Genomic DNA, 24364 nt, shown 5'->3' with positions numbered 1-24364 from the left:
GGACTGGCCCAAGGTCACCCAGCTGGCTTTGGGCCTAAGGCAGGACTAGAACTCACAGCCTCCCGGTTTCTAGCCCAGTGCCTTAACCACTAGACCAAACTGTAAAAATAATAAAACCACAACAACCAGGGCTAACCTTAAAAAGGCTTGGTATGCAGTGACCTGAGGGAGACCGTGGTGTGAACATACAACCACCAAGCCACAAGCTCTATTTTAACCCAGTGTGTTGTGTGATCCCAGTTTGGATGGTTCGTTTATGGCTTCCCTCAGAAACTTGAGCCAGTTGAGTCAACCTTGGGTTAGTCCACCGTGGGCATATGTGTTGTGTGAATGCAGCCATCGTTGGATGCTTGCCATGATTTGGGCCGCTCCTGATGCTGCTGTGGCCTTTTCCTCTTTTCCACTGAGGGAAAAATGAAGGCCAGGAGGACACAATTTTATTATTAAAGGTGGTCCTCATTTAGCAACCACAATTGGGACCGGCCACTTGGTTGTTTAACAAAGTGGTTGCTAAGTGAACCCGCAACTTTGCTTATGACCTGACTAGCTTTCCTTGGCTTTACAGATCTGTGAAGGTCGTAAGTGCGAGGAAAAGTTACTTTTTCATCACTGTTGTAACTGTGAATGGTCACTAAACGAGGCAGTTATCCTCTGGTATCCCACCTTTGTTTTATGCAACTCCTATTTTCCCCACAACAACCCTGTGAGGTAGATTGGGTCATGAGAGAGCCACTGACCCAAAGTCACCAGCTTCCATATTTAGGGGAGGATGAAACTTCAGCCTTCCAGTTTCTAGTCCAGCACCTTAGCCACTATACCAAATTGGCTCTATTTTTTCCAAATAGAATGAAATCCAAACTTGGTGACGTCATTTCACATGGTGAGTTTACATAGTGTCGACCCAGAAAATTGGATCGAGTCAACCCTAGTTATGTATGAATGGGTACAAGGGTTGGGGGAGCCAGCTTGTCGCTTGGCACGACATATGAACCCTGATCTGCACATCATGCTAAACCACGATTGCTCTTTAAACAGGACCAATAGCTGGCCAACTGGCAACAGAATCACGTTATTCAAGAATTATGGCAGTTCAGCTTTATTATTTTGTGTCGCTTTCATCCTGTACAGCTTTTATCTTTCCTCAAAGTGTTTAATTTGCATTTCAAAAAAAGTCTTCTCCCGTTTCCACGGTGCGTTTGTTGGCCAATCTCACAGGACTCGTACTGCAGTAAAGAAGCATCTTTACCTTCTATCGATAGCTCTTCCATGGATGTCTGGTCTTGAAGCCGTCTTAGGGCCAGATTTGTTCGGGATCCACTGTGTGAAGGATTGCTTCCCCCGTTGGCGAGTGTCTGTGGGTGGGTAGGTCTGCATTCCAGTATTTTAAGAAAGGGGGACAAACCTCTGCCCATTTGAAAGAACGAGGATGAGGACGCTACCCATTCAATAGTGTCTGATTCTCAGCGATTCTATGGACCAGCCCTCTCCAGATCCTTTGAGAGCCTTTCCATGAAATTTTCAGGTAAGTCGCTGGACCTTTCCTCAACCCTCCCCATTTACCTGGGCTTGGACCGGCATGCAAGCGCATGGCTGGGTCCTCGGTTTGCCTGCAGACGTTTCATGACCCGACTAGGTAACATCATCAGGGCAAAGGAGTGTGGGGTTTGCTCCCTGTGAATAAGCAGTAGCTTCCCCTCCCAGTGTGGGTGGGGGTGTGGTTTTCTCCTGGGTAGTTCCTTGATTAGGCTGTTGTTTTCTGCTTGATTGTTTATCTGGTGTTAACTTCAAGGACCTCCCACTTCAAGGTCTCTACGCTGGGCAGGACTCACTGACATGGATGGTTGAACAAAGCATCGTTGCACGGGTTCCCATATGCTATGCCACGCTGGCTAGGATCCCAGCGTCAAACAAACTCCCTTTTATGGCTTAATGCAATATAATCCTAACCACCCTCTCCCTGCAGCTGGGCCTCCAAGGCCAGCCAACTCCCATCCTGACTTCCCATCTGACCATCAGCGCCGGCTGCCCATAGGCCTCTTTCGAAACACCAGCTCCTTCGGAGCCACAGTGCAGCTCAGCGAGCTGGGGAAATGAATGGCCAATTGAGGAATAAAAAGACCAGCCTCACCCAGCTGCCAAAATATCTTTGGGTGGAGTTCGGGTAAGGCCTCAGCTGATGCAAGAATCTCACCATCTTCTCTCGCAAAGCCTTTTTTGCTTGTTCCCCCTTCTGATTTTCAGCGCAGAGCTTTTGGACACCCGAAACGGCAGCTGTCTCGCATTCCTCCACTGCCACCCCTTGTCCCAGTTTATAATGCCATGATAAGATGCAAAAGCTGGAAGGGAAGCCAGATGGGTTATTTTTCTGTTGGACTGTTTAAAAAAACAGCAAAGCAGCTGCTAAAGATTTCTGTTCACAGGAGCGAAGGACGGCCTGTGAGTTTGGGATCTGAGATTCTGTGCTTGCATAGTCCTTGGCCTCCTAGCGTGATGTGCAGATTTCTTTTTCTCTCCTCCCTGTTGAGAAAGCAGTGGGATCAGCCAGTCCAGCTGAATGAGGGGGTAGTAAAGAAGTCGTTCTTCACACATCGTTAACTTCGGAACTCGCTGCCACAGGATGTAGCTTGAACATCTGTGGCGAGAGATGATATAGTCTGGATGCAAATAGCACGTTCACTCCAAGCCAGCCTGTTGTGTGACTGGAGCCAGAGCGACTTGTAAAGGGTGCGTGTGTGAGCAGAGCCACAGAGTGATGGAGGAACCATGAAGCACGGCTGTCTGGATGCGACTTCCAGCGTTAAAGACCTCTCCCAGAATGCCACTGCTGAGAAACATGGCGATGAGGGCGTTATTGCCCTCCAGTCCTGCCTCAGTGGGCCTTTTGGGAAAAGATTAATCAAATCTTAATGTTGGATTTTAAGGTCACCTAGTCCAACCCTTGCTCCGGGCAGCATCCATACAGCATCTCTATCAGATGACCGTCCAGCCTCAGTTGGAAGCCCTCTAGCAAAGGAGATCCCCCCGCTTCATGTGGCAGTCTGTTCCCCTGGCAGACAATTCATACAATCAGGAAACTCCAGAATGAGCATTTTGGCCAGCTCCATCAGGTTTAATGCTCTTAAAGAAATCAGAAAGAGTCTGGTAGGACCTTTTCCGGTGAGCAAACTGTATTCGCTTTTGCTTATGCCTTTGAATAAAATTTGCTCCTCGGAAACAGTCCTGCCAAACTCCTGATTTTTGGCCACACCAACTAACACAGCCCTCCTCCTACAACATTTTGGGAAACAGCAGCTACAAAGGTTTTGCTCACAAATCCCACCAGACAACAAATGTTGGAAAGATGTGGGGTCTTTTTAATGCTCCTTCCCACAAAGTTGGTTTGAGGCACCAGCACTGATCTCCTCAAAGAGCCGGACAAGGGCGGGCTTCTTTGCCAGCTGCCTGGCGTGCGTCCCAGTAGCATCGGGAGAATCCTGTAACCCTGCCTGAAGGAGAAGATGCACGCATGTTGTGTGTTGTCCAGCAGAAGCCATGTGCAATGCTGTGGGACAGAGAAAGGAGAGCAAGGGTGAAGGTTTTGTGCCCAATGGATGGACACATCATCTGGCTTCAGTCCATCCAGTTCTTATATAACCAACATTTCATATTCATTCATATTAATATTCATTTTGCCTTAAAAGCCCTAAGTGGTTTCAGATGCAAATTATTTATTTGCTTATAAATTATTATTTATTTCTTCCTGAACTTTTCCCGTGCTTTGGACAAATGGTCTGTGGTTTAAGGGCTGTTGTACAGACACTTCCCCCAATCCCTCTTTTATTATTTATTTCATCCAGGAGCAAAGGGGTTTTGCATGAAAACCTCCCTTCTTTTTTATCCTGACCACAACAACAGTCCTGCAAAGTAGGTTGGGCTGGGAGGGAGAGCAAAACTGGCACCAAGTCAGCCCGGGCAGGACTCAAACCTGAGACCCCCCCCCCCTGTCCAAACACCACGCCAACCCTCTAACATTTGCTGAGCAACTTGATGCAAGGAGGTAAGCCATGGTTGATGGAACTTCTGTTTTATTGAGTAAATTTTGCAGCTCAGATTTCCCCACTAGGTTCTGCCTTTCCTGTTATTTTATAATCCCCAGATTTAGATAAAAACGTCATTGAGTCGAGTAAGGGCATTCATGCCATTTTCTTGGCAGGATTACAGAAGTTTACCCTTGCATTCTGGGATACTTTTCCTGCTTGACAGTCCACCCTACAAAAGTTGAGATCTCCTAGTGGTCTCCCCTCCAAGTGTTCACCAGGCCCAATCCTGCTTTGCTTCCAAGTCCAAGGTCAGCCAGCTGCTGCCCACTCTCTAAGACAGTGTTTCTCAACCTCTACAACTTTAATATGGGTGGACTTCAACTCCCAGAATTCCCCAGCCAGCCATATATATATATATTGCCTTTTTATATAGCATGACTTTTTTTTAGCTAATTTAATGTGGATATTTCTTTATTTTTTACTGTTTTTGATGCTTGATTTTAATTGCGAGCTACCCAGAGTCACCCTCTGGGGGAGATGGGCGGCATATAAATTTAATAAATAAATAAATGCTGGCTGGGGAATTCTGGGAGTTGAAGTCCACCTATATTAAAGTTGCAGAGGTTGAGAAACACTGCTCTAAGAAACAGAATGCTGTGGGCAGCAACTGCTTTGAGTCGCTAGCTTAAGCTACAACCCTGACATTTCCTGGTGGTCTCCCATCGGAGGACTAATCCAGTCCAAGTGTGCTTATCTGCTAACTAAGGTTGGCCAGGAGCTGATTCTACTGATGGAGGCTCTGCATTCACCCAACGCTAATTCCAGAGCATGTCCCTTCTGTGGTCCTTGCATGCTCTCGCTTGCCCCTGTGGGTTGTAGGACCTTTGGGGTGCTGTGGGGGCACAGCGGGCATGAGTGCACACTCCATCCCATTGACCAGGTTTGGTGGTCTGCCAGGGTCTCATTAGCAAGGCGGCCTTACCCGTTCGATTCTTCCCATCCTTCACGTGTAAATCAGCCCCCAAGGAAAGCAGGCATCGGATTGTGCTCCCGTGCCCTTCCTGCATCGCAGAGCAAAAACACAGAGGCAGGATTCAGACAACGTCAGGGCTTCTTTAACTGTGGTTTATTGAATCAATGGCAACTGGCTGTGCTAGGCTAAGCCACAAACCATATTTTACAATCTATACCAGTGTTTCTCAACCTTGGCAACTTTAAGATGGGTGGACTTCAACTCACTTCAACTTTGCTGGCTGGGGAATTCTGGGAGTTGAAGTCCACCCATCTTAAAGTTGCCAAGGTTGAGAAACACTGATATAGATTGTATTCATCTGTTGCATGTATACTCTGCCTGGAGCTCAAGGTGGCACAGACGATGCTCCCTCCTCCTTCCCCCCCCATAACAACAATCCTGTGAAGTAGACTGGGCTAAGAGAGGGTGGCAGATCCAAAGTCCCCCTGGGTCTCCCTGATGCGAGTGCAACACCTTCACCCCTTCAATGCGGTGGCTGCCGAGACTTCCAACGAAGCTACAGTGCAGTTCCTCTGGCCTTGCCTTTCATCTGCGCCCCTTCCAGTGAGATGTTAGGTGCTTCACTTCTCAGTGCCCTTTTCTTGGCGCTTTCAACCCGTTCCCTCCTCGCCTGGCGTGTCCTTCCGGCAGTTTGAGGACCAGCAGATGACGGGTGCAGCCAGGGAAGTTTCGAAATGGATCCCCATCCAGGTGGGCTGGACTACATCTCCCAGAATCCTTTGCCAGCACTGCCAATCCTGCAAACGAAGGGACCCGGGCAATCGAGACTGCATTCGCTTGGTTGAAAAGCAGAAGTTGCAATGAGTAACTGCAGGGGAAAAGCAAGGGCCTGGGGAGGATGCGATGCGATGAGGAGGGAGAAGAAGGTCACCGACCAGATGCTTTTGTGTACAGATGTTCATCCTCTTCACTTCTCACTTCTCAGCCGCGAGAGCTGTTTTAAAAGTCAAATAATTATTCCCTGGAACAGATTTTGTGCCCACACAAGTTCAGCTCAGAATAAGTGGGCAGACCTTAGAAGTGTCATTGGTGTCTTTGAGACACTTCTTCCCTTTGGGTCAGCAAAGGTGCCTGGCTAGGAGCTTTTTGGAAGAGTTGCAGTCTAGTCTGGGCAAGCTGGAAGACAGGGCTCAGAGGAACCCAATGTCCTTCAATGGGGGAAAACGAAGGGCCCCTAGACAACAGAGGAAGTTCTTGGCTTGGAAGTGAGAAGGACTTGGGGGTGGCCACTGACAACAAGCTGAATTTGAGCCAGCAGTGTGAGGCAGCTGCTAAAAGAGCTAATGTAATTCTGGGCTGTGTTAGAGGAAGTGTCACATCAAAGGCACATGAAGTCCTTAATCCTCTCTTATGTGGCACTGGTGGGACTATACCTGTAGTCTCACCAGGTGTACACAGGGAATCCTGGTGGAGTCCTGTTTAGAGTTCTGGGCACCACATTTCCAGAAGGATCTTGACACGTTAGAGAAGGTCCAGAGGGAGGCGATGGAGATGACAAGGGACTTGAGGACATGACCCACAAGGACAGGCTGAAGGAACTTGGGATGGTCAAGCCTGAAGAATGAAAGACCGAGGGGAGACACGATAGCCATGTTCCGGTACATAGCTATAGGGAACATGGTCAAGAGTTTTCTTCTATGGCCACAGAAACTAAGACCAGAAATAAAAGCTGTAAGCTGCAGTTGCCTAGATTTAATTGAAATATAAGGAAAAAGTCTCTGCATGGTAAGATCTCTCCAAGAGTGGAATAACCTCTCTATGGAGATTGTGGGTTCTCCATCTCTGGAGGTTTCTAAGAAGAGGCTGAAGAGCCAGTTTAATTGATTTTCCTGCTCACTGCAGAGGGTTGGACTAGAGCAGTGTTGTCCAAACTTGGCCACTTTAAGATGAGTGGACTTCAACTCATCTTAAAGTGGCCAAGTTTGGACAACACTGGACTAGAGGATCCTCAGGATCCCTTCCAACTCCATAACTTGATGATCCTGTGAGAATTCACCCCGAGGTTAAGACGGCTGGGGAGAGTTAAGGGGCCATCTTAAGGAAAGACTGAGTCTGAGGATAGCACCTTCCCCAGAGGTTCTCCAGATGTTCCTCCAATCTGTTCTTGGCTGCTGGCTGATGCTGCGCCGCCATGAACTGGGGGGCAGAAAGCCCTTCCAAGGGGTTCAGACACTGCAGAGGAGAAGAAGCATGAGCTCAGGTGTCCATCCAGGGCGGGAGAAGACAAAATTGAGCATCTCTTCATGGCTGTCTGAAAGCTAAGGAAGACGCGCCCAGAGCAACCTGGCCTACCAGGGAACTATAAAGCACGTGAAGGACCAGTGAAAGCAGGACCCAGATGAGATTTCATTTCATTTGGTGGTCTGTGGGACTCGTCTGCATGAAATCAGCTTCCCTGTTCTTCTTTTCTCCCCGCTCCTTTGGGGCCTTTAGGCTTCCTTCCAAATCCTCAGGGCATGGGTCGCACCCACCTGGTCCGGGCACCCGCATTTCCCCTCTGGCCAAAGTGCCGCTGGCCTCCTCCCAAGTAAACCAGGCCAGAAGCAGCTGGTGGCAGCGCTATCCAGGTGGCTCGTCCCAGCCGTTGTGGGGAGGGTGCAGTTGGGGATAGACTCCCCTGGGGGGCAGCCCGCGGAGCCCAATCTGATGGAATGGGGGATTTCAGAATAAAGACACGCTAGGCATGCCCCAGGACTGACCTTCACTAGTTGCTAAGAACAAAGTCGAAAAATAGGCTACAGCTGCAGGTCTTGCTCGTATTCCTTCCCTTTGAAATTTACAAGGCTTATCAGAGCGAGAAGTGAAAGTAAATAGTGAAACCTCCCCCAGGGCTGGAACCCTTGCCCTGGCTGGCAGATATAAGATATATAAGATGCAGCAGGTATAAGACATATATAAGAGATAATTGAGAGAGATAAGAAACCAACGGGTTCATATTTCTCTTTCTAACAACAACACCCACCTTAATGTTGACTTTATTCTAACTGTATGATTCAATGAAATTGCGTGCATTTACGGTGTCATGATTTTCTGATTGTAACTGCTTAAAACCCAGTGCCTTAGGACAAATCCCCCCCCATGCTTGCTTTGAAAGCCAATTTCCAAGTGCTGTTATTCTGTACAGAATACAGCTATTAAAGAGGTTTCCACCTTGCGTGTTAATTGGGCGCCGTGTCAAAGTTTCCTGGGACAACAAATCCACCACGCCCTGGGCATGTATGTGCGCAGGCCCCGCTGGATGTGTCATCCACGTGTCCAAGATCCCATGGGCTTCCACATTAATCCAGCGGCTGGAGAGGCGCACTGTCCCGGGCTGACTCTACCGAGGGATTCTGAATTGCAGAAGAGGCACGATCTTAGGCCAGTGTTGTCCAAACTTGTCCACTCATCTTAAAGTGGCGAAGTTTGGACAACACTGCCTTAGGTGATGGATAGCATCCGGGGCCTCTGCCCAGCCCCTTTGGAGCCTACCTGAGATTGTGAGGCTAATACTAGGCAGCAAAACACCCAAAATCTGTAGCATGGAGAAAGGTTTCTGCTGAGCCTCCGGGAGACTCCGTGCATCTGTAAAACAAAAGATCTCGCCCAGCACTGCCGGGAATATGATCCCATCCCTCTTCCATCTTCTGCAGCCTTCAGGTATCCCCAAGAGTAATCAGAGTAATAATTTTAAAAGAGACCCTCCTGGTGCTGCTGTATCTCCTCTGTAGGACTGCTGGCCACTTCCAGAATTTGGGACTTCAACTCCCAGGAAACCCTGCCTGGACGGAGGGGGCAAAGGATTGTGGGAAGCCCCTGTGGCAATTGCGGACCCTGCCCGTTCGGTTTCAGCAACTTTAGAGGGGCCTGGAAAAAGTCTGCCCTGGAACCCTGGAAATCTGTGGTTGTTTTCTCTATAGCAGTGTTTCTCAAACTCAGCCACTTTACGTTGGGTGGACTTCAACTCCCAGAATTCCCCAGCGAGCCAGAAGGGCTATGGCAGAGAATTCTGGGACTTGAAGTCTACCAGTCTGTGGAACGGTGGACTTTATTGGATGGCTGGACTAAAATGTCCTAATTTGGTATAAGGGAGCTTCTGATATTTAAATCTGAGCTAACAGAGAAATTTTGTGTGGAAATATTATTATTATTATTATTATTATTATTATTATTATTATTATTATTATTCATTGAGGAATAATGCAGTACAAAGAACAAACAAAAATTTTTTTTAACTTCCTTGGAAATTTGAGGTCTGGCCAAGAACTTAAGGATTATTCAAGCAATGGCTGGTGTGGGTCTTCCGGGCTGTGTGGCCGTGTTCTTGAAGTTTTGTTTCCTAATGTTTCGTCAGCAGTAGCTGAACATGCTCTCAAGCACACTGGACACAAAATCCTATTTGAAAACACAGAGATACTGGACAACACCAACAGCCACTATACCAGGCTATACCGGGAAGCCATTGAGATTCACAAACACCAGCACAGTTTCAATAAAAAAGAGGAGAGTCTAAAAATCAACAAAACCTGGCTACCAATCCTGAAAAATACAGCCTGCAAAAGGTCAATGAACTCAGCTCAACCACCAGGACATGTGAACAGTTCACACAGTGAACTTGCTAATCACCCCCAGCAGCCCCTCGTTAACAATTCAGTAGAAGAAAAAACCCTGCCTAATCCCCAGGAAGATACACACAGATGGTGACACCAAAACAAGCAGCCACTCAGTAACCCAACCTCTCCACACACCCCCAATCCCCCCTTCCCCCCCCCCCAGATCTCTATAAATAACCACAAAAGGGTCACATCACCCTGGGCACAGAGAGAACTGCTCCTGACTGTGCCCCTGCACTCTGATGCCAGTCACAGGTGCTGGCGAAACGTTAGGAAACAAAACTTCAAGAACACGGCCACACAGCCCGGAAGACCTACACCAGCCATTGTATGCCGGCCGTGAAAGCCTTTGACAATACATTATTCAAGCAACATTATAAAACGCAACAGATGCCAAGCAAAGTGGTTTTTCTGCAAACCTGCAGTTGGTATAGCCAGAATATTTAGTTTTTGCAAAAATGTGTTCAATCCGTTTGTTATTCGGCTTAATGCAGCAATTAGCATCAAGATGACTTTGCAAAACCTTTTCCATAATCTCCCGATTTCGACTGCCAGATCTCTATATTTTATTATTTTTTCCCTAATTCTTTTCCTTAGATTCTGCTACGAGTTGCCACAACTACAGAAATGTCTCTCTTCTTTTCAACGGGGTTCTAGATAATAAGGATAATGATTGTTCTTACAGATCTCTTCCAGGAAAGCCTCCCTAAGCCCCAGTGAAGAGGACGGGTACCTTCGCCGCGTAATGCAGGGCAGTCAGCTGGAGCGCCGTGGCCCTCGCGTTGACGTCCACCCGGAGATCAGACACAAGGAACCGAAGGGCATCGTCCTGTGCTGTAATGGCAGCTCGGTGCAACGGCTGATCCCCGAGGGCATCCCTGGCGTTGTAATGAACCTGCGGGATGGGGAACAGGAAGCAGGATGCTGATATCTTGGGTTCTAATCCAGAACAAGTGCTGGGGAGGTGAGAAAGGATGTCTCAGGAAATCTTGGAACCAAATAGGCTTCCATTTAAGCCAGTGTTTTTCAAACTCGGTCACTTTAAGCTGGGTGGACTTCAACTCCCAGAATTCCCCAGCCAGTAGGGCTGGCTGGGGAATTCTGGGAGTTGAAGTCCACCCAGCTTAAAGTGGCCGAGTTTGAAAAACACGAATTTAAGCCATCTAAATTACCCCCAAAATGCAGAGATGGAAAGGAAAGAAAAAACATCAAGGGAAGGCAGCCAAAACTTTGTCCCACTGAACTGAAAACTTAACGTCTCACCACATTGTTTATATTTTGGGTTCCATTTTTGGTGGGCAGGAAATTTTTTGCTGACCATAAGGAGCAAAAACAAGGAGTAATTTTTGCTCCTTATAGTCAGACAGACAGAAAGATCTCAGTCTGGTTCAGTTTCTGAGGATCTGATGGACCCATGCAAGACTTTCCAGTTCCCAGTCTAGCCTCCAGCCCTGGGTGCACCGGTGGTCTCCCATTCAAGTCCTAACCAGGCACACCCTGCTTAGCTTCCCAGGCCAGATAAAGATGGCCATCCGCTGCCATCCGCTGAGATAAATCAATAAAGGGCTGCTACAAAATGTTGCAGCATGGAGGGTTCCAGCCAGGTGTTCTCTCTTCTAAGTTGCTGCTACGTCACCCTTGCACGTGAAAGCCCTTTTTGCTAAATCAAGAACCAGATCTTGCAATCTAAATCTTTTACGCATATCTAAGAAACCCACTTCTAACTTTTTAATTATTTATATTCCATATATATATTCCATATATATATATATGGCATGGCAAAGTCAGGCCCACTGGGAACTTGTTCACCCAGGGGTCGTGGCAACCGTACAGAAGCGGTTTGCCGCTGCCTTCATCCTCGATGGTTTTGATTTCCCAGTTGAGCTTACAGCTGTGTGATTTCCTTGTGGTCTCCCATCCAAATATTAATCAAGCTTGATCCTGCTTAGCTTCCAAGCTCAGGTGAGGTCCGCCAGGTGTCGCCCTCTCCTTGAACAAGGGACGCTTTCTCAAAAAAAAGGTTAAAGCAATTTTAAAAATACTCCTAAGTTACCAGCTTCCTTTTGAAAGATGCACCTGTCGGGCCAGGTGGATGACAAACGCACCTGATGTTTCTCTAGAAGCAGCCTGGCAACATCCAGGTGGCCGTTTTGTACAGCATCCATAAAAGGAGTGACCCCACAGTTGTCCCGAGCGTCTGGCTGATAGTTGCACCTTGGAATAAGTACGGAAAAGACGATGAAAACCGAAGTTGAGCCCAGAGCACAGTCGGGGGCCAGTTGGGGGGAGCAGTGGAGGTGAGGGACTAGAAACCAGGAGGCAGCGAGTTCTAGTCCTCCGTAGTCACAGAAGCCGGCTGGGGGACTTTGGGCCAGTCCTCTCTCTCAGCCAGTCCCACCTTGCAGGCTCATTGTGGTGGGGAAAACAGGAGGCGGGAGGATTATAAATCTAATAAGAAATAAACAGTTTGTTACTTTGCACTGTGGTGACAGTGTCGACTAGATGCTGCCCCCCAAAAAGCACTGGACATTCACACCATTTCTAGGAAGACCATCAAACAGCCGCATAGCAGAAATGCAACGGGGTAATTTTTTTTTCTCTAGGCAGAGTTCACTGGCAGGAACAAGAAGTCGCTGTTTTATTTTGTCACCTGCTGAACAGCTGTTGAAACCAGAGGCGCCTTTCTATACGACTAAAAAAAACATCAGCTGTTAACCGCTGATCCAGTACACACATCATGCTAAACCATGGTTCACTGACAAACCACCATAAGCTGGTGTGCACAACATCCTTGGCTGTTAACTAGGGTGGGCAAACCATGGCGAAGGCTGCATATGGGCCCAGGCTGCCTCCAGAGTGGTGGAGGGGTGGGGGCAAAATTTTTAGACTGTTTTGGTGTTGGAGAAGGCTCCTGAGAAGACCATGGACAGCCAAGAAGACATACAAATTGGGAACACATCAACCCAGAGTTCTTACTCGAGGCACAAATGACTGGGTTCAAATTATCCTACTTCGGACACTTTATGCAAAGACCCAGCTCTCTGGAGAAGGCTCTGATGCTGGGAAAGGTGGAAGGAAGGAGAAGAAGAGGATGACCAGCAGCCAGCTGGAGAGGCTCAGTTATAGTAGCGATGGGGGCACATTGGAAGTCCTGAAGGACCAGGTTGGGGACAGATTGTCACAGAGAAAATCTATCTATGTGGTTGCTAAGAGTCAACACCAACTTGACAGCACATAATCAATCAATCAGTCAGTCAGTGGGAAGGAAAGAGAAGAAGAGGACGACCAGCAGCAAGGTGGATAGACTCAGTTACAGTGACAACGGAGACATTGTTGGAAGTCCTGAAGGACCAGATTAGGGACAGATTGTCATGCAGAAAGTCTATCTGTGTGGTTGCTAAGAGTCCACACCAACATGATGGCATATAATCAATCAATCAATCAATCAACCAATGGGAAGGAAAGAGAAGAGGACGACCACCAGCAAGGTAGATGGACTCAGTGTGGCAATGGGGACACCAGTGGAAGACCTGAAGGACCAGGTTGGGGTGAGATCCTCCTGGAGAACATCTCTCTACCTGGTCGCTAAGCATCAACACCAACTTGATGGCATGTCATCAACTGATCAACATGAAGTCCTAGCTCTCTTGAAAAGTCTATAACACAGTTCCAGCGGTGATGGTCACCAAGATTCAACAACACCTTGATGGCCCATCATCAATCAATCGATCAAATCTGTTTTACAACCTCTTTTTGGTTGGCGGTGCTGCACGGACCAACCATCTCAGCAATTAGTGGGGAAGGGAGAGAAAGCCCCGTAATAAACCAGGAGGACGGAAATTCAGCTCACCTTTCAAGAAGGATTTTCACAACCTCCAGGCAGCCGTGCATCGCTGCAGACAGAACAGAGAAGACACATGGCTAGTTTCAAAATCTGACAGCAGCTTTCCTCAGGCCGGTGCTTTCCAGATATCCTAGACTGCAATCCCCATCATCCCCAGCCTCCAACTCTCCCAAATCCCAGCGAAGCACTATGTTGCGAAAGAAAAATTTTCTCCTGAGACTGCTGTTCATTGGGCTCAATCCTGAGATATGCTAGGCAGGCTTAAGCAAGCATATATGGAGCCACAACTGGGTTAACCCACAACAGCCCTGCGAGGGAGGTTGAGCTGAAAGAATGACTGGCCCAAATCACTCAGTAGGTTCTAGACTTAGCCTTCCCCCCATGGTCAAAAAAGTCAAGATGGCAGCCACAGCAATGCAACTGGAGCTGTAGCCACCATCTTGACTTTTTTGTCCATACCCTGCCGCATCCCTGCTAGCTAGATCAAGAATACCTTTGTTAAGATTTATTTACTTCTCTACTCAATTTATCTCATTTTTACATGACTCTAGGCAGCTTACAATAAAACAAATGAAAATACAAAATACATAATATAAAACAAAATAAAAACACAGAGCAAGATCCTCTGTGCACGGTGGCTGTATTCACACAACACACTTCAGATTCTTGCAGCTATGCTGACATACCCAATTTAGTTTTAATTCATGTTGAACTCCTGGCACAAGTGACCCCAGACCATTGGCTCATATAAGGCAGAAACCAGGTTAAATGTATTGTGTGAACCCAGTTAATGGAACTAATTGCTGTGTTCACAAAACATGTTTGGCCAAAACAAATAAATACCCCTATGATGGCTTAACTGGCTGGGGAGTTCTGGCTGGCCGGGGAATTCTGGGAGTTGAAGTCCAGACATCTTAACGTCACCAAGGTTGAGAAACACTGCCCTGGAGAATTACTATATTCAGAGAATTAATGCCTCTGGACCTGGTTTACTTGGCTGCTTGGCATTTCTCCAAATTTCTGGATCGGGATCACACTAGGGAAAAAGTGGGGAAGCCTCATCTTCTCCCCAGTGATCACGCAATATTCCAAGAATATTGAAATTCACAAGAAAGCATTTGCAGAATTAACTTACCTTCACAACTAATCCAGTAATGCAGTTTAGGCTAGGAACCGGATTATGCTTCCCCAAGACGTTCCCTCAGGGTTTACTCAAGCCAACATGCTTATTCCAGATTTTCTCAGTCCAGTTTCCTGGATCCACATTGGGTTGCTGCGCACACCCAGGGTTTGGCTGGCTCAACGCACTGAATCAAAACGGGGTCAACGACGTTGCCGCTCAGCCTTGTTTTCAAACACTGTCTCTGTGACTTACCCAAGACTACAACTGAGTAAAGTACCTAACTTTTATTTCTGGATCCAAACCCCCCCAAATGCCTAAAGTCATCCAACATGCTAGATGAGGCCGAAACAGGTCAGGTAGTTTGCGATTCAGGGTGTTGTGGGAACACGGCGTGAACAAAGTATTATCTTAAACCAGCGTTTCTCAACCTTGGCAACTTTAAGATAGGTGGACTTCAACTCCCAGAATTCCCCAGCCAGCTATGGCTTTAAGATAGGTGTCCACCTATCTTAAAGTTGCCAAGGTTGAGAAATGCTGTCTTAAACCATTGTCTGGTTTATTCTCTTTGGGCATCACCTGTGATGTGAATACAGCAACTGTGTTCTTAACCCAGGCTGACAATGAAGCAGGTTGTGTGAACTCAGCCAAAGACCATCTTGGCCACTTTCTTTGGAAAGAAGTGGAGAGGCTGGACTCAGGCACGGATTCTCATCCCAAGCCCACCTTCCATCGGATTATTTTACAAAAGCAGTTTCTTCTCCAGCTGTTTTGCCTCTGGCAGGGGACGCGGGGAGTCTGGATTGCACCTTCTAGGGGACAGATTGGACCCAGGGGCCAGGCCGGCCACCGAGAAGGCTCAAAGCAAAGGATTGTCTATTCTCAAGCTAAGGAACTACACCCATTTCGCAGACTGACTTATGCACCAGCTGCTGCTGAAGCCACTCAACAGACTTAAGAGGGGTGCACAGGATGCAACCTGCCGTGTGCAGTGGGGTCCTTCTGATCCTGCTTTCCGTGTCCCAAATGCCGGGAGAAGCATCCAGCAAGTACTGGATGACCCGAGGATCTCCCTCACGGCTGGCTATGTGGAAGCAATTCCAGCCGTCCTTGTTCTTCAGCAGCAGGTTGGCTCCATGCTGGACAAGATCTCGAATGATCTCCAAGTTTCTCCTTGTACAAGCCATCATAAGAGGAGTCCTAGAAAAGGAGGAGGGAGGATGGTCAAAATTTTCAAGACTTTTCAGAGGAGACCATCCAGATGTATCAGGACCACAACTTCCATGATCCCCTGCCTCCCTAGGACCAGCCAGAAACCTCCCTCAGATGCTGAGGAACCAAATGGAGAAGATTCATCTTCCCTTTCGATTCCTCCTTAAGTGGTGCAATCAGCACTTGGGAAGTTCAGGGGTGGGAAAATCCTGGCTCCCCAGGAATTGTTGGACTTCAGCCCCCAAGATCAAGAGTCTGGGACGGATCGGACTGGAAGTCCCACTAGGCTCCAGCCCTGTTCTAATTTTGGAAGAACAAAGGACTGTATGGAGAAGAGCATCCTTGGACTGTCTGAATGCCAGCCACTTCATACTGTATCAAAGGGCAGTGCCATTTCTGAATAATGCAACTGAAAGAGCGGCGTGCATCCGCGCCTGGACAAACGGGACAGGCCCTGAGAAATCTCTAGTTGTCTGAATCTCCATTGTAAGATAGAGGTTCATTAGTCTGGTAATGACTGATTGGTTGACGAATCAAGCCAACACATGTGTGGACCAAGTGTACAGTATATGGACTGAATCTAAGTTTGATTAATATTATGCAAAAACATACAGACTTTCTTGGGTCAACTCTGACTCACTTTTCCTGGCTACGCTACTGAAGTGATTTGCCATGGCTTCTTCCGGGATATATATATAGGTAGTCCTTGACTTACGACCATTGGTTTAGCGACCTTTTGAAGTTACGACAGCACTAAGAAAAGTGACTTACAACAGGTCCTCACACTTTCGACCGTTGCAGAGTGCCCAGCAGTCATATGATCAAAATTTGGGCACTTGGCAACCAGCATGCATTTGCAACAGTTGCAGTGTCCCGGGGTCACCTGATTGCCATTTGCAATCTTCCCAGCTGGCTTCTGACAAGCAAAGCCAATGGGGGAAGCCGAATTCACTTAACGACCACGGCAAAAAGGTAGTAAAATTGGGCATGATTCACTTAGCTCCTGTCCCAATTGTGGTTGTAAGTCGAGGACTACCTGTATATATATCTCTCCTCTCCATCTAGCCTACAAACCCAAAATTTTATTTTTATTTATTTATTTGTTTATTATTTCAATATACATGGCCGCCCATCTCAGGTTCATGACTCTGGCAGCTAACGGTGTTAAAAATGCATGGGCTCAGCCCCACCTCCTGACCCCCAGAATCAAGTCTTTAAAGCCTTACAAAAGGCCGACAGGGTTGGAGCCAATGTGATCTCCTGGTGGTCTCCCAACCAAGCCAAGAAAAAACCTCCAGCACCAACCAACATACCAGTCTGCTTTCTTCAAGCAGTCAACAGTGGCTCCCTGTTCCAGGAGATATGAAACGCAATCTGGGTGGCCCATGGAGGCAGCTTCGTGGAGGGGACGCTTGTAGTCTCGATTCACCAGCTCAACGTCCATTCCCACGGTCTCGGCGAGGTAACGCAAGATATCCAGCCTGCCGTGCCTGGCTGCAAAGTGGAGAAGCGTGTCCCCCAACTTCCCCCAATGCTTCTTTCTCATGTCCCTGTCCAGGTCGGGCACTTTTTCAATCTCTTCCTTGAGAAGGGCAAACATCCCTTCCTGTATTAACCGGGGAAAGGATTTTGGGAGTTGGCCTTCCTCCATCGCTGGTCGTGGAATTCAGAGCTCCGGAGGGGAGGACCTAAATCACACACACACAGAGCCCCCCCCCAGTTGCACAAGAGTCAACTCAGCATTGTTCGTCTGCTTTTATCCTAAACGTAAAAGCACATCAGGCCTTTCATGTTCAGACAGCTGCTTTCTTATAAAAGTACAGTAGTCCCACATCTGGAAAACAACTGGTAGCATCTTTTCTGGTGAACCAATGTTATTCATAGGCATAAGCTTTTCTAAACTGCAGAAGGAGCCTAGGAGCACCTTTGCCGACTCACGCATTTTATTCCAAAGCAGATCCCGCTTTGGAATAAAATGCGTGAGTCGGCAAAGGTGCTCCTAGGCTCCTTCAGATTTTGGGATGCCGTAGACTAAGAAAAAATAGATTTCTTCCCACTTTTAATTAATCTGAATTCATAACGCAAAGAAAACATGTGACCATAGGCAATGGTCCCGGGGTGCGTGTCATGACATCGCATACATCTTGACACCATCACTGCAATGATGTCCAAACCTACGATGTCATGGAGGCTTCTCCCAAACTCCTATCCTCTGCATTAAAGCTGCTGGGACATTTTTATCTCTAAGAAAACCTTTGTTTTTCTTTTGAGATTCCTGCAAAGAAGGACTCGGTTCGGTTTCCCTCTCTGGCCGCCCTGCAGTTTAACGGCAAAGAGTCCTGCTCTCGTTTCAGAGTCATGCAATTCTACATCCCTTTCCATCCTGTCTCCAAGCAGGACTGCAATAAAGAAATGAATGTGATTAAGATGGAAGAATCAAACAAACTAAAGCAAATGTTAAAAACATAGCTATTAGAAAGGTGGTGTGCAAGGGAAGGTAAGCAAAAATGAAACAGGATTGTTCAGCTTTCTTGGCCCACACAGAAGGCTCTGTCTTGATGATTTTGCCACTGTTTAAAGCTGCAACAGGACAATTAAAGCGCTAACTGTTCTATGGTAACACATATGGAACAAGTCTGTTTAGCCTGAAAACTGGAAAGATCAGGGTACTTATCTGACCAAAGAAAGAGATATAACAGAATGTGCAAATTACCAGAATACTGAATTTTTGCTTACAATCTTACAAAGAGCAAAACAGCCGTGCAAGGGGCAAGAAGTGCCAAATGAAGCAGTCGGTTTCAGAAAAGCGATTAGAACAAATCCAAACCGATAACAGAGAGATCAAAAATAGACCAGAAGGAAGTTTACCTTTGATCAGATCTGTAACGATAAAGCAGTCTGTCAGGAAATCTGCCTCGGATTTGAGAGAGCTAAAGCATAAATATCAAAATAGAAGAGAATCTGATCTCTGCAGATGATGCGGTGTGTGGTTTCTTTCAGCCCTTCAAATCCTTATCTGCTTTCTGCACTTGGCACACGGACCCGTTTGATAGGGTAAGATGCTGCATCTTCAATTCAAAACTAAAAGGCAAGAAAAGAAGTCAATATCAGCACAAGAACGTGATGCATGGAAGGGAGGGAAAAGGTAGGCTTACAGTATACAAATTTACAAAGATCTGTAGAAACGATTAGCATTATTTGCACAACTGTCAAAATATGAATGTACTCCACTAAAGAAACTGAAGCTTTAAATGATGCAACAAATAATCCTACAACATTCAGGGAAATTTTGTTTTTTTTTAAAAGAAAAAGGATCTAACTCAGATTTCTGGAGAATGCCACTTTCCTGATTCAGTAAGACACCATCACCAGTCAGTACACATGGGATGGGCACAGCTTTACCACTGCAAACCTTTGCATTAAATTGCTTTTTAAAGAGCACCCTTTCTGCAACACACCCTGATGGTGCTATATTACAGCTACATCAGATAATAGCTATTCATTTTCCAGGATAGAGAATAACTGTGCAAACACACCCACGTATTCAGTTAAAGATTAATATAAAGGTTAGCCTGAAATTCATAAGTATCTGGCTAACTTTTTCTGGGCTCAGAAACTAAGTACAGTATGGTCAGGTGGGGTCAGTACATGGGTGGGAGATCACCAGGAAATTCCCAGGGCTGGACGCTTGGTGGGGAAGTACAAGAACTTCCTGGAAGAAAAAAGTGGCAGACCATTTCCATACTATTGGCAGGAAAGAGATGTGGACGTGTCCATGAAGTCACCAAGAATCAAGATTGACTCAAAGAAGACTTTCTTGCCCAGATAGAGGACTGCCTCTGGCTGACTTTGGCAGCTCTCAAAAGGTAAGTCCCATTGGACTGGTTAGTAGTTGGATGCAAGACCACCAAGTGATCCTTGGCTGAAGGCTAGACTAGAAAGTTGAAAAAGGATTTGGTAAGAAGACACTGATAAACTACTACAGTATGAGGAAGTATTGAAACTAGATGGATATTATTCATGTGACCAGCAGCTAAGCTTGACTCAAAAGAGTCTTTCATTGTCAGCTCTGAAGGTGTAAATGACACTATTATATTTGCATTATGTTAATTATTTTTTCCTAGTAAATGCTGTCTGTGCAATTAAATGATCGCAGTGAATTGTTCATACGATCATGCATTAATCTCATTAGGAAATCTTGGGTTTCTACTGCAATACTAAATTCAAACAAATCTGAAGAAAATTAGGCAAGCTTGCAGCTATTTGATTATTCAGTTTAATTCCTGGGGAACAGACGCATTAGCTGTTCCTTCTACAAAAAGAAGGAAAAAGGGGATTCAATAGACAAAAGAAGAATTTATCTTGGAGAAAAGTTTTGGGAAGCTTCCAGCACCAGATATAAGTATTTCTCTATGACTGTAACTTTTAATTGCAATTATAAACTGCTTTCGTTTTTATTGTGTAATTATTGTATTTTATTACTGCATTGGTTTCGCCCCTTGCTATTGTACGCTGCTTAGAGTCAATTTGCTGAAGCAGTCTTTTAAATACAAAATAGTAATAAAAAGTGTTTCATCATATGTTTTGCAATGACCGAGCGCTTTATTTTGATAAATGGAAGCCTATTGAGTCACAGGACGAACGAGGCAACCGATTCTCAGCAAAGACGGTACAGTCCCATGGCGTTTCAGCCTTGCAGAAAACAAACAAAAATGGGAAACAAGAAAAGAGGCCTCACCTGTTGAATTTGCCACTTGCAACTCTTCCCAAAAGTTCAAAACCTCCACTTTCACCCCACGAGGTACCCCTTGAGGTATTGGGACTGCAAAGCTGATAGCCAGGACAGAAATATTGGCTGAGGATGATGGGACCTCTAGTCCAACACTGCCAGGGAGAGTGGGGCTGGCACAAAGACCAACCAACCCACTTAACCATTTATAATGGTTTATAATAATGATAATGATAATAACAATAAATATTAGCAGGGAATTTTAAAGGAGATTTAAAGGAGACTCACTATCACCACTACTGCTTGTCATTGCATTGATTCCTCTGTCAACGATACTGAACAAGTCAGGCCATGGCTATCAAACATCAGAAACATCTGCCAGGCAATCCCACCTCCTTTACATGGATGATCTGAAGCTGTATGGAAAAACACCCTCTGAAATGGAATCGCTGCTCAACACTGTCCGAATATACAGCCACGATATTGCAATGGAGTTTGGATGGCAAATGTGCCACCCTGACAATCAGCAGGGGAAAAAGAGTGAAAACCGAAGGAATCAAGATGCCCAATGGAAGTAACATCAAGAGTCTGGATGAGGGAGATCACTACAAATACTTGGGCATCCTTCAGGCTGACAACATTGAGCACACTGAAGTCAAGAAGAAGGTTAGGAGTGAACACATCAGAAGAGCGAAGAAGAGTCCAAACTCAGTGGAGGAAATACCATCAAGGCGATTAACACCTGGGCAATTCCAGTCATTACATATACACTTGGAGTAGTGGACTGGACTCAACCTAAACTAGAAGCCCTGGGTAGGAAGACCAGAAAAAGAATGAGAAGGAGCCAGGCCCTTCCTCCACGCAGCGATGTTGACAGACTCTACTTGCCAAGGAGCACAGGTGGGCGTGGAATGCTGCAAGTGCCCAGACAGCTGAAGAAGGAAAAAGGGCATTCGGAGGGTATCTGAAGGATGGTGAAGAAGCTGCACTGGAGCTGGTACGCCATGAAGACTTCCTGAATACCAGAGCCCAAACTGGCCTACAAGAAAGACCAAATGAAGAATAGAGAAGAGACGTGGCAAGGCAAAGCATTACGTGGCCAGTACACAAAAAAACTAGCAGGCACAGCAGATAACGACAAGACCTGGCAAGGGCCGAGAGCAGGAAAGTGGAAGAAAGAGGCAGAGGGGCTAATTCTGGCTGCCCAAGACCAAGCCTGAAGAACAAATGCATACAAAGCCAGAACTGAGAAGACAGCAACAGACAGCAAATGCTGCCTCTGCAAAGAAGCTGAGGAAACAGTGGACCACCTAGTCAGCTGCTGCAAGACGATCGCACAGACTGGCTGCAAACAACGGCACAACAAAGTAGCCATGATGGTGCATCGGAATATCTGCAAGAAATACCATTTGCCTGCAAGCAAGACCACAAAACAGACAAGTAATAGAAAATGAAGAAGCTAAAGTGATCTGGGACTTTAGAATCCAGACAGACAAGCACCTGCCACACAACACCCCGGACTTAACCATGGATGATAAGAAAGACAACAAAGTCTGGATGGTGGACACTGCAATACCTGGAGACAGCAGAACAGCAGAGAAAGAACGGGAGAAAATCACAAAATACAAAGACCTGCAAATAGAAGTAGAACAACTATGGCAAAAGAAAGCAAAGATAGTACCAACAGTAATAGGCCCCTTGGGTGCAATCCCAAAACATCTGGAGCACCCCTTGAAGACCATCGGCATGGACAAAGTCACTATCAGTCAATTGCAAAAGGAGCTTTACTTGGAACAGCTTCCATCCTGCGAGAATACCTTGAACACCATCAGACAATAACATCTGCCCATCCCAGGTCCTTGGGAAGGACTCGATAGGTGGACAAAAATGCCAAATCCAGTCTAAGCATCTGGCTGACTGTGTGACCAACCATAAACATTAGCAGGGAATTTTAAAACAGCTGCCAAGACAATAATGCAGAAAATAAACTGTTTGGAGCCCTTGGTGCTCTCTGAGCTCGGTTGTTTGCTTGCGGCCATTTCATTACCTGACTAGGTACCATCATCAGTGCAGGTAAATGTGAGGTTTGCTCCGTTTATATACAGTAGTTGCCCTGTCAGTGTTGGTGGGGGTGTGTAATGGGATGTGGGAAAGACCTTGGGAGACTGGGCCCAGAGACCCTGCCAAGGGAACGGTCAGATAAGAGACAGCTGAGCCCACAGCTGGATAGTGGGCAGGGCAAGAGGCTCAGAAGGGACCCTCCCTGGTTTCTTGAGCTGTAAAGGAGTCAGCAGGAGAATTGTACTTTCAGATTTGCAAGATTCTGCCAATGTAGCCTTGCAGTAAAGTAGAATTAACTCATCTGGTCGTGTTTCCTGTCTGGTTTACCTAGTAAGGCTGACAGGGTGTGGTTTCCTGCTTGATAGTTCCTTGATTAGGATATTATTTTCTTCCTGATTGTTTGTCTGGTGTTAATCCCTGCTCCTCTGGGTGTTGGCAGCTGGAGAGGATCTATCCTGGTCTTTTTGTTTCCTTCTTAGCTTTCTTACCTCTTTTGAATGGTGTGTAAATATGGTTTATTTCTATGTGTCTATTGATGGCTTACTTGTCTGAATGCCAAGCTTCCAGGAATTCCCTCACATTTTTGGATTTAGCTTGGTCTAGGATGCTCACAGTTTCCCAGCTGAAACTATGGTTGAGTCGGTCCCTGTACTGTGAGATTAAGGAGTTTTCATCATGTCTTCTGCCTGCAGAAGACTAGCACAGTGCATCCATGAGCACCAACTAGCAGTCAGAAGAAGCCAGCACCCAGGTAAGCAGGACCCTAATCAAGGAACTACCCAGGAGAAAACCACACCCCCACCCACACTGGCAGGGGAAGCTACTGCATATAAGGAGGGCGCAAACCCCACACTCACTTCCACTGATGATGTTGCCTAGTTGGGTAATGAAGCGTCTGCAAGCAAATAACCAAGCTCAGAGAGCACTGAGGACTCAGGACTCCCACCCTGAGCTACAGAGATTCTCTCCTATTGGAATAAACTGTTTGTTTCCATTGCAATGTTTTTTTTCCTAAATGATTTTGATTCTTAGAAAAAAGGGTTGTTTCCAAATGTAAACCAAAGCTTTTTCTCAACCATCTTCAACCAACCTTCCTTCCTTCCTTCCTTTTTTTGTTGGAAATACAGTAAGGGGGTCCCTAACATTTCAAAATAAACATGCGTCAAATAAATCAAACGATTTTGATCCACCAGGAAAGGCTCAGGGTGACTTGCGGGGGAGACATGCCACAAGCTATTAAGGAATAAGCAGCAATAACAGGAGCAGAGAATCCAATGTTGCAATCAGAAACGTCTGCAGACAGAGAATCTTGGGGAGGCCTTTGCAGATGCAGGATGGTAACTTTTCATGGGCTGCTGCAAAAATAATAAATGCAACTCTCTACATAAATGCAATTAAATTAAATGCAAAAATAGCATTGGGTATTAAAAGTCTTCTGGGAGGGAAAAAAAAGCACTCGGTTCCCTTTATTTTTAAGCACTGCAAGGAAAAGCAAAAAGGCTTTTAATTTATTTACGTTTTTGCGCAAAGCTTCCGCGGGATTTCCTTGCAGCCTTTCCCCAGGCACACGTGAGAGCCGGAAGTGAATGCTGCGTGGTACTATGCGGTTGTAGTTTTTCTGGGTCTCTTTGGGAGGGGCGGGTCAATCCCCTGTGCCCGACGTTTCATTGGTCCGCGCCGGCCAACTCTTCCGCTTGACGGCGAAGGAGCTCTGCGATAGGTCGGAGAGGCCCATCACTCGGGTCGAAGGGGTC

General features: G+C 46.5%; 2 protein-coding genes across 8 annotated transcripts in view; one reads left to right on the top strand and one right to left on the bottom strand.

Moving 5' to 3' along the window:
• Positions 1–1089: 1089 nt before the first annotated feature.
• Positions 1090–24203, bottom strand: ANKRD16 (ankyrin repeat domain 16). Of its 7 annotated transcripts, XM_088141434.1 has the most exons (12): positions 24127–24203; positions 18689–18901; positions 17134–17508; positions 15588–15808; positions 13495–13537; positions 11750–11858; positions 10378–10539; positions 7118–7224; positions 6426–6606; positions 5506–5789; positions 5002–5080; positions 3507–3541 (listed from the first exon to the last, which is right to left on the bottom strand). In XM_088141434.1, exons 3-10 carry the CDS (start codon positions 17469–17471, stop codon positions 5643–5645), a joined length of 1308 nt encoding a protein of 435 aa, XP_087997560.1. In that variant the 5' UTR covers positions 17472–17508; positions 18689–18901; positions 24127–24203; the 3' UTR covers positions 3507–3541; positions 5002–5080; positions 5506–5642. The 7 variants fall into 7 exon arrangements, with proteins under 7 accessions (XP_025028765.1, XP_025028767.1, XP_087997561.1 ...); XM_025172999.2 differs by lacking the exon at positions 6426–6606 and having other exon boundaries at positions 3472–3541; positions 5002–5789; XM_025172994.2 differs by lacking the exons at positions 3507–3541; positions 5002–5080 and having other exon boundaries at positions 5647–5986.
• The window catches only part of FBH1 (F-box DNA helicase 1), a 37441-nt gene continuing 32548 nt past the window's right edge, over positions 19472–24364 (top strand). The window contains exon 1 of the mRNA XM_088141432.1: positions 19472–19686. The gene's annotated coding sequence lies outside the window, so the exon portion shown is untranslated. The remainder of the gene's footprint in view (positions 19687–24364) is intronic.

Source organism: Python bivittatus, unplaced genomic scaffold, assembly GCF_059951505.1.
Source record: "Python bivittatus isolate LINGU-HERP-01145 unplaced genomic scaffold, Pbiv_v1 ctg000330_np1212, whole genome shotgun sequence".
Classification (NCBI taxonomy): domain Eukaryota; kingdom Metazoa; phylum Chordata; class Lepidosauria; order Squamata; family Pythonidae; genus Python; species Python bivittatus.
This window is presented reverse-complemented; position numbering and strand designations above follow the sequence as displayed.